The sequence below is a fragment of the Callospermophilus lateralis genome, chromosome 3 (assembly GCF_048772815.1).
Source record: "Callospermophilus lateralis isolate mCalLat2 chromosome 3, mCalLat2.hap1, whole genome shotgun sequence".
Taxonomy (NCBI): domain Eukaryota; kingdom Metazoa; phylum Chordata; class Mammalia; order Rodentia; family Sciuridae; genus Callospermophilus; species Callospermophilus lateralis.
The window spans coordinates 97,027,333-97,037,661 of record NC_135307.1 but is presented as its reverse complement, the minus strand read 5'-3'; the positions used below and the strand labels follow the sequence as shown (position 1 = coordinate 97,037,661).

General features: G+C 39.8%; 1 protein-coding gene across 3 annotated transcripts in view; it reads right to left on the bottom strand.

The window, feature by feature from the left end:
* Window positions 1-1,467: 1,467 nt before the first annotated feature.
* The window catches only part of Scg3 (secretogranin III), a 42,293-nt gene continuing 33,431 nt past the window's right edge, over window positions 1,468-10,329 (bottom strand). For all 3 annotated transcript variants that reach the window (XM_076848574.2, XM_076848575.2, XM_076848576.2), the window contains 2 exons: window positions 7,901-7,981; window positions 1,468-2,533 (listed from right to left, as the gene is read on the bottom strand). In XM_076848574.2, the coding sequence (XP_076704689.1) occupies window positions 2,415-2,533; window positions 7,901-7,981 (200 nt within the window). In that variant the 3' untranslated portion in view covers window positions 1,468-2,414. The remainder of the gene's footprint in view (window positions 2,534-7,900; window positions 7,982-10,329) is intronic.

Sequence of the window (10,329 nt, the reverse complement as noted above, 5' to 3'; positions counted from 1 at the left end):
GTAGTTGTCTGCTCTTGACTTGCTCATTTCTCGTTTATAACTTGAAATGCGTTATCCTCCCACCTTTTTTTTTCTTTTCTTCATGCTATGATAGCATCTTTGAAACAGGGTGCTCTATTGATCATGCTTTGCCATTTCCTTATATCCACTACAACCTGAACTGTGGGGAGTTAGTTGGAAAAAGAGAAAGCTTAAAAAAAAAAAAAAAAAAAAGAAGGGAAACAAAAATGCCTATAAAAAAGGCCCAAGCAAACCTCTGTGGAAGCCTAGGGACTTTTTAAAATGTAGTTATGATATTTAACATAAAATGATCTGAAATTTAAGAGTAATCTAAAAGACAAATCCAAAGATACTATCCAAAACATATAAACTCAAATTTGAAATTAAGACCACATTCTTGAATTTTTTTCATTATTTTATTTTTGCCTCTTTTAGCAATTTCAGGTGGAAATTCTGTCATATCAAGTTCCTAACAACTTTGTGGCCACAGTTGAGCTGTACAGGTCTAGAGTACTTTAGTCCCTACCTTGGTATAGAATCACTATGAAAGAGTGGACAGAGACAAGAAACCTGGCCTTTAACCATGTCCTGTTAAGGTCCATCTTCACCATCCAGGCCACATGAGTTTGAGCATGTCTTTTTGTTCCTTAGGTGAACCACTTTCCTCATTTATAAAAACAAAGCTAATGATTTCCCTTTTGTCATTGTTATCAATGGGAGCTAAGGAAGGTCAGTTTACTTTGAAAATTACAATAATCTCTCTAAATAAATTTCATCTTTTAAAAAATATTGCATATTTATTCATATAGAAAAGTAAATAGATAAAATGTTTAGTCCAAGCCAGTTCATTGTCTGATATAGATGAAGCCTGTTTGACGTAACTGCAGCTGGTCATGTTATCCCAAGATTCATTAAAGCTGTCTGAGTTGTGCTTTGCAAGTGGAGTTTGGGCAAAGGCTACCTCTCCCTACTCACTAGTGGGTACTGGCTTCTCTAGAACATGCTCAGCTTAGTTTGTGTGTCTGTCAGGCTTTGGTTTTTGTTTGCTTCTGTAACTCTCTGAAGAGATTGGGAAGGGATGCATTGGTCTCCTACTCCTGAAAAATGGCCTTTAACCAAGTCCTGTAAGTTTCTCAGTCCTCACTGCAAGGAGAATACTGGTAGGATCCTCAAGACAGCAACACAGGCATCAGAAGGCCAATCTGAAATAGTGGCTGATAATATACAAAGCATTGTGTTAGTTTTTGATTTTTGACAGTAGAAAAATATTTATGTAATTAATTTACACTGAATAATACATTTCAAAGCCCTCTTTGGGAACACTGACTCATTATTAAGAGGAGCCCTGGCCTCTGTATGCTTGTTTCCAGGGCCATGTCTGTGGTAAGGGAAGCACTTCTAACTTAGTTCACAGGGAACTAAGAGATTAATGGTTGTCAATCTCTATTTCTACTTTACCTGGTCTTTTGCTCTCTGTTGAGCCACCTTGCTTGGGTCAAATCCAGTTTAGATAACCAAGATCTGGTATAAAATTTTAAACATGCTTTTATACTGTTTACAACCTCAATTATCTTTGTGGAGAGCACATAAGTAATCCCCCTTTATCTGAAAACTCAGTGTCTAAGAACTCACAGAAAATGCTGAGTGGGGATTAAAATGTTAATAAATTCAACAAAATTTTTTTGTTGTTGCAAAACTGGGGATTGAACCCAGGGCTGAGCCTTTTTTTTTTTTTTTTTTAAATTTTGAGACAGGGTCTTGTTTAATTGAACAGGTTGGCCTTGAACTAGTGACCCTCCTGCCTCAGGCTTCCAAACAGCTGAAATTATAGGTGTATACCACCATGTTGGGCAGATCCAGCGAATGTTATACCCATTTTTCAAGTTCCTTTTTGTCCACTGGGCCTAGTAAAGAGCCTCCTAAAAAGAGCAACTGAAGAAGCAGATGGCTTTCAAGCTATAGAGGGTTTGCAGAAATGTGAATTTATTTCACTGCCCACTGGGAAACTGTAGTGGAAATGACATTTTGGAATAAGGTGGTTTGGGATCCATCATGCTCTGACAACAGAACCCCCTTCATTCTTCAGGGAGTGTGTGTAAGTGTGTGAGACAGAAGTCTTAGTTTTATATTCAGTCCATGAGAGGCTTTTCTAGAGCAACATTGATTATAAAATGTAAGTCTATGAAGAAATAAGAATTCTATGTACAAAATCTCGGCTTACATACAATTTTACTTTTCAGATAGTTTTTGTGGCAAGAAAGCTATGTTTTATCTATTTCTAAAGGTTAACTACTGTAAACTCAGCACTTTCTAATAATTCTTGGGTAAAAAAAATTAATCACAGAATTAGAAGTATTTTAAGCTACATTATGTTTTCTGAAACAGTCAAAAGACTCCTGGATCTTTTGCCATTTTCACAGGCTGCTGTAGATGCGCTTGATGGCATCAGCTTCTTCTTTATCAAGGATGCCTTTCTCCACATAAGCGTCAGCTTGTTGGTTGATGAAGTCCCTCATCTTCGAAAGGTCATAGTCTGGAAAATATTATTGAAGTATCATGAGCAAAGATCAAGAGAGACCAATCACATTATAGTGATTACCATTGAGAAGCACTTTGTGTAATAACAAGATTATTATCTGTTTTCACATTCAGGCAGAGCTCTGCAGTTTAAAATGATGTTTATATGTATCATATTATCTCATCTGTTCTTTATCACAACCCTGTGAGGTGTTCAAGTGGGAAGTACCATCTCATTTGACCAAAGAGCAACAGATTCAGACCAGGGCTTTACAAATGTCAATGTTTATAAGCCAATCGTCTGGGGCTCTTGGGAGAGTTTCAGATTCATATTTAGCAGATTGGGGTGAGAACTCAATTTTTACATTTTAAACAATGTCCTAGGAGAACCTGGTGCTGCTGGGCTAGGAAACATCCATGGGGGTAACAAGGTCCTGAAGCTAAAGTGCTTTGTCCAAGATCACAAAAGCAGCAAAATTATGGTTAGAACCAGGAGTCCTGACTTCCTGAACTTATAATATTAGGTTAAATTCCTGTTAATGTGACAACCCACATTTTTGTTTTCCAAATTTAGAATTACCTTGTTTATTTCATGCTGTTTAAATTATATGCAGGGAACAAGAAGCCAAACCGTAACCTCTTTATGGCAAGAAAAAAAAATCTGTATAAACATCAATTCATCCATAAAACACAAAGAGACCCTAAGTAAGAAGGTTGCCTGTGACATTTTTCTGAAGACTTAAAAAACCCCACACCTTCCCTGATTATTTTATTAGATAGTTATAATTATAAATGACCAAACCCTGCCTTCTACCAGTTTGTAAGGGAGAGAGAAAAAATGGGGGGGGGGTATGAAAACACAGAGGCTGCACAGCCACCCTAAGTTGGGCTGAACGTAACCTGAACCTGGGCATCTTTAGGCACCTGTGTGAAGGGAAAATGAAGCAGGAAGGACCTCTCTGTAAACACTAAGTGTTACATGGAGGTGAGCCTGAGGCTGAGAGCTCATTTCCTCTGCAGCAAACAGTGCCTTTGTTCCTGGTTAGGGCATGTATTTAGAAAACACCCAGCACTGAGCACTTTACAACCATCCTCATATCTGTTCTTCACAAAGCCCCATGAGGTAAGCATTAGCATGCTCATTTCAGAGATGAAAAACCAGGGCTGACAGCAGAAGGTACTTGCACAGGTAGCAGCAGAGCCAAGTTCTGAAACCAGGTCAGTCTGTGGTCATTGCTTTGACCATTCTGAAATCTTGAGTACTGAAGATAAAGCTACTGACAGGTACATTAAGCACATGTTGAATAAATGCTTGTTTTTAACTTTTTTCTTTCTCTTAGTCAGAAAGTAGAAGGCAAACATATATTTTGTGTGTATCTCACAGAGATGGCAAGTAGAGTGCTCAGCAGTGGAGTGCTTGCCTAGCACATGCCAGGCCCTGGGTTCAATCCTTAGTACCACATAAAAATAAATAAATAAAATAAAGGTGTTGTGTTCAACTACAACTAAAAAACAAAAAAACTGAGAACACAGTAGAAGGTGTGTTTTCAGCACCTCTTTTGCTTGTTTATTATCTAAATTGAGTGAGAAGGAAACAAATTACATATTATTTTGTAATTCCTGACTTGGCACAAAGAAGTATCTCTTGCTTTTCCCTGGTTCATTAATTCTGACTCTTCAGAATGACTTGCACTATTAATATTTTTAATGAGACAAAAGGCAGACTCTTGATGACAGATAAGGTCCCAGTGATTTGAATGAACAAACAGGAAAATATTTTGCCTTTTTCCTTTTGGTACTGGTGATTGATCCCAGGGTGCTTTACTACTGGGTTATATCCCCAGCCCTTTTAACTTCTTTTTTTGAGACAGGATCTTGTTAAATTGTATAAGCTGTTCTTGAATTTGTAATCTTCCTGCCTCAGCTTCCATACAGATGGGATTATGGGTATGCACCACTGTACCAGGCTTTTTTGGTATTTTTTGAGATGAAGGTCTCACTATGTTGCCTAGGTTGGTCTTGAACTCGTGAGCTCAAGTGATCCTCTTACTTCAGCTCCATCAGCAGCTGAAACTACAGGAATGTGCCATCATGCCTGGCTTTTGCTTTCTTATGAGAAGGAAAAATTGTATCTTTATGGTATGGTTTGATTGTGTGCAACAGAAAAACTAGCATGGCGCAGGCTCCTAGAATCCAATCCCAACTCTTCCCTGGCTGACTTTTGGAATACATAAGCTAATCGCCACCTTGTTAACTTTAAAAGAGGTTTTAATTAAGCTTGTAAGGATCAAAAGAGATAAGGGCTATGGTTTGCTTATTTTTTTATTTTTTATTTTTTTTAGGTACCAGGGATTGAACCCAAGGGCGCTTAACCACCAAGCCACATCTCCAGCTCTTTTTTATATTTTTTATTAGAGACAGTCTCATGGAGTTGCTTAGGGCCTCACTAAACTGCTAAGGCTGGGTTTGAACTTGCAATCCTCTTGCCTCAGCCTCCTGAGTTGCTGGGATTATAGGCATGCACCACCACAACTGGCTTGTGGTTTGCTTTTTTAAAGCACACTTTTTCTTTTTTGTAAGTCTGTGTAAGATTTTATCATCATTCCATCACACCACATGGGCTTCCATTTCTTGAGTTTGGAAAGGGGTTTCAGGTTGCCCAGGTCCCTGCTAAACAGAGGGCACCAGGAGAGGTTAAGAAAGATCAGAACTAATAGTAAGTCCTCTGGTTCACACAGCGTCAGCCACTGCACGGCGGCAGCACCTAGGTCTCCATAGGCCTTGAGAGGTAGCCACAAGTCAAGCCACAATGACATGTGAGAGCTTTCTCTGTCTTTAAGACAGCATATTATCCTCCCTTCAGGAGACAAAAGAAAACATAAAACCCAACACTCTCATACCCTCACTCTGAAGTTCGCTCACAAGGCCTTCCTTGGACAAGAATCAGATCTCCATGCTTTACTGGATGGATCGTTTCTGGAACAGGGCGATTACTTGCAGGATGATGTTAGTTATGGTCAGGAATCTGAGGCATATGTTGACCCAGTGAAAACAATGACATAAATGCTCCAAATTAATGTACCTTTAATTTATAATTTATACTGATCTCCAGTTGTTCTTTTTTTTTTTTTTGTATTTTATTTATAGGCAAGATCTCACTGAGTTGCTCAGGGCCTCACTAAGTTACTGAGGCTGGCTTTGAACACATGATCCTCCTGCCTCAGCTGGCTGAGCCGCTGAGATTATAGGCGTGGGCCACCACTTCATGTGAATTTTAATTTAATTGACAACTTGGGAAATCATACCATTGTGAACAAAATAATATGTAACTTGTTTCCTTCTCACTCAATTTAGATAATCACAAGCAAAAGAGGTACTGAAAACACACCTTCTACTGTGCTCTCAGTTTTTTTTTGTTTTGTTTTGTTTTGTTTTTTAGTTGTAGTTGGACACTACACCTTTATTTTATTTATTTATTTTTATGTGGTGCTGAGGATTGAACCCAGGGCCTGGCATGTGCTAGGTGAGCACTCTACTGCTGAGCCACAACCCCAGCCCTGAAGTTTTTATTAAGGACAAGCTGAATGATGTTTTTGTTAATGACAAAAATTTATAATGGAGCTGAAAAATTCCTATCACTTAGTAACATCACAGTCCTTGTCACCTCATAGTGAAAGGTATTACATGTTTGTGATACTGCTGGTGCATACTAACTTACTACTAGTTGTATAAAGTATAACACTCATACTCATATACAGTATATAATACCTGATAACAAGTGACTAACTTATGGATTTATAATACTATACTTTTTCCATTAATCCAGAGTGTACTCCTCTACTTATAAAAAAAATTCCTGTAAAATGGTATGATGTGGTATGCTGAAGTAGCTTCATATATCTCCTGTTTACCATGTCTTTTTTTTTGGTTGTGGGGAGTGAACCCAGGGGTGCTTTGCCACTAAACTACATCTCCATTCCTTTTTTTTTTTTTTTTTTTTTTTTTGGAGACAGGATCTTTCTCACTAAGCTTTGAGGGTCTTGTTACGTTCCTGAGAATGACTTCAAGTTGAGATCCTCCCACCTCAGCCTCCCAAGTCACCTGGATTACAGATGTGTGCCACTGTACCCAGTGATTACTGTGTTTCTTGAATGCATCAAAGGCCATGTGGAATGATTAACCTACATCATTTAGGTTTATGAAAATACACTGTATGATGTTAGCACAACGATGAAACCACCTATTGATGCTTTCCTCAGAACATATTCAGACTGTATTCAGAAGCTCCCCATGTGACCTGAATGCACTATAAAGCTTGAGAAGCATCACTCATCTCATTGGAGGAACATTGTGCAGGTGCTCTTGCCTGATACCTGGAATGCAACCAGACAGCTCTCAAGTTGTTCATTTCTTTATTTCCTCTGCCTTGCTTTGCCTTGGTTTAAAGACCCATCACTTCTGCTCCAGATCCTGGCCTCCTTATCTTTTTCCTGCCTTCTGGGGTCTTATTTTTTCAATTGCAACCACACTGTTACCAGATGGATTTCTTTTTTTAACCCAATTTGGCGCCCCTGGCTAAAGCTGTGCTCCTTCGCAGAGTGTACAAGCATCTTCCCAGTCTGGCTGCTACTCCTCCCCACAGACACCCAGTGTCCTGGGGGGAAAAATGGCTTTGATCCCCAAAACAGATCCCTATGTTTCACCCCTTTATGTCTTAGCCCCTGGGTTCCTTCTCACTCCGTTTCTCCTCATTCAGTGGATTCTTCCTTACCTTTGCATCACGGCCTTTCCTGCTGTCTTTTCTCCCAGCTGGCTCTATCATGGTGGGATGACCCACCCCACCATCTCACCCCTTTGGTGCTCCAGCATCCATCTACCACAGTCCTGACTGGGTTCACCATAGCCACACTGACATCGTGAGCTCCTTGTTGTCTGAGGGCTTGAGGGCTGCATCTGATCATCCTTTGAATCTCTGGCACTCAGAACAGAGTGTGTTTTGTTTTATGTAAGTGAGGGGCTGCTTTAGTGACTGCATGAAGCACCCAGTATGTGCTCAGAAAAGAAAGCAAGCTGTGTATGAGGTGGGAGGTGAAACAAGACTGGCAAAATATTCATCCTTATTGAAGATAGGTGATGGACATGTGGGGATACATTATATTATCACTCTTTTTTCACTTGACATTTTTCAAAATCAAATGTAAAAAAGAAGAAGATGCCTTGAATAATAAGATAAGTGAGGTTCTGTTCCTCTTGTCATCTCAGAGACAGTTGCCGTCTTTTTGGACTGATTCTTTAGACTAATTTGATTACAGGAATCATTATGTAACAAGAGCCGTTGGCAAATGGGTGAAGTTTGCAATGTACAACCACACTGAATTCCTACCTTCTTTATTTCCTTTTTTGTCGTGTTTCTTCAACCATTCAATATTTTTTCTAATGGCTTCCAAATAAGCTTCTGTTTTCCCTGCAAAAGATAAAAGAATCATATCAAATAGTCATAAACCATCACTGTTTCTTTTTTTAAAAGACCATACTAATGTTCAAAACCATAAATATTGGACTTATGGAGCAATTGAAAGGTGATGTCCCTAGCTAGGCAGTGTGCATGTTTGTATAGATGTGTGTGTCAAGCAGATCAAGTGGGACAAGAGTTTAGGAGACAGACCAAGTGGGTAAGCATTATGCCCACACACAAATAAGTACAGATTGATATCCAGGCAGAGAGGAGTTTTGATTTTGTTTTCTAGTTAGATGGGTCCCTACTACTGTTAGATTGGTCACTTCTGGTTAGGGACAGATTTTTCAAACTGAGGTCATTCTCAAGGAGTGAATAAGAGTGGCAAATGCTTGAAGACTCTATCACCTCAGTTAAAAATTTAAATGTGTGGCTTTGTGTAAATCTCTACAAGTCTTCTGCCCAATCCTGGGCAGGAAGCTATAAAAACTCAAGAGAAAGAGGCTGGGTATGGTGGTACACACCTGTAACCCCAGATATTTGGGAGGCTGAGGCAGAATAAAAAGGATTGGAGATATGGCTCAGTGGTTAAGTGCCCTTGGGTTCAATGTCCAGCACCTCCCAAAATATATATATATACCCCCTTAGAAAAAAGGGATGACCAGGGATTCACTTTAAGATTCCAACGGTAGGCAGGGCACGGTGACATACACCTTTAATCCCAGTGGTTTGGGAGGCTGAGGCAAGAGGATCATGAGTTCAAAGCCAGCCTCAGCAAAAGCAAGGTGCTAAGCAACTCCTTGAGACCCTGTCTCTAAAGAAAATACAAAATAGGGCTGGGGATGTGGCTCAATGGCCAAGTTCCCCTGAGTTCAAGGGGCCCTGATACCCCCTCCCCAAAATATTCCAATGGTAGACTTTAGAACTGATTCTAATAAAACTCCCCTGGATATATATATATCCCTATTGGGCTTCCAGGCATCACTGAGCATCTACTCTATGATTCCTTTGCATTATCATCTGTAAGTGAATATTACCAACTTAGAGATGATGAATCTGAAACTCAGAGAGGCTCAGTAACTTGGCTAAGGCCAGGAAACAACAGAGCAGGAATTTGGACTCTGATCTTAGTTTCTGATATCTCCTGCATTATCTGAAAGATAAGGCTTCATCTTCAGATATGGACACAAACTTAGCCTTGTTCTATACTGAAGAAATCAACCATTCCCTGAATTAGGTGGATCCCTAATGCTCAAAGTTTATGCAGAGAGACCAGGTAGTCTGCCTGCCTCCTGCCCCCTAACCCCTCCGTCTTTCTCTCTCTCTCCCTTCTCTCTCATCTAAAAGAAACACCAGAAAACAAAACCAACCAAACAAACAAACAAAAAAACAAGTCATGGTGGTGCATGCCTTTCATACCAGCTATTCAGGAGGTTGAAGCAGAAAAGTCTCAAGTTCAAGGCTAGCCGAGCAACTGAGAGAGACCTAAGCAGCTTAGCAAGTCCCTGTCTCAAAACAAAAAATAAAAAGAGCTGGGGATGTAGCTCGGCGGGAGTGTGCCCCTGGGTTCAATCCCCAGTACAAAAACAACAACAAAATTCAGGGCCTCTGCAGAAACAATGGCTGTCCAGGCATGGAGCAGTGATCCCCCATTCTGAGGTTGCTTTGACCCCTCTTGTCTTTAGTCTACTGCACAGACCTCTTGTTTGACTATCTGTACTATGTGCTTAAGGGGCTGTGCTTTGTGCTCCAAAATTCATTCTCATTTACTCCTTACAACAACCTTTTGAGGAAATCCTCTTATCATCCCTGTTTCACGATGAAAAAACTGAGGCACAGAAAAATTAAAGAAATATACAAAGGTTCACATGATTTGTAAGTAGTAAAGCCAGTTTTGAATTTGGGTATTTCTGACTAGAGTCCGTGAACAATAACATTATTATTTTAAAATTTGCCAGTGTTCCCATTTCCAACACTGCATTTACCTGAAGGACTTCCTGAGCATCTTTTTTCTCTGGTTGTAGGGTCACTCTTGCCTTACCACTCAAGAGGAACTTCTATGCAAAAAGGGATAAATGGATTTTTTTTTTTTTGAAGTGATCTACAATTTTCAGCCCCTGCTTGTTGGGGGAAACAAATGGTTTCATTCGTTGGAAACAACATTAGATTCAGGACTTTGTTTTCAAGAATATCAGAGGGGCTGGGGATGTGGCTCAAGCGGTAGCGCGCTCGCCTGGCATGCGTGTGGCCCGGGTTCGATCCTCAGCACCACATACAAACAAAGATGTTGTGTCCACCAAGAACTAAAAAAAATAAATATTAAAAAAAAAAAAAGAATATCAGAGCATATGAAGAAC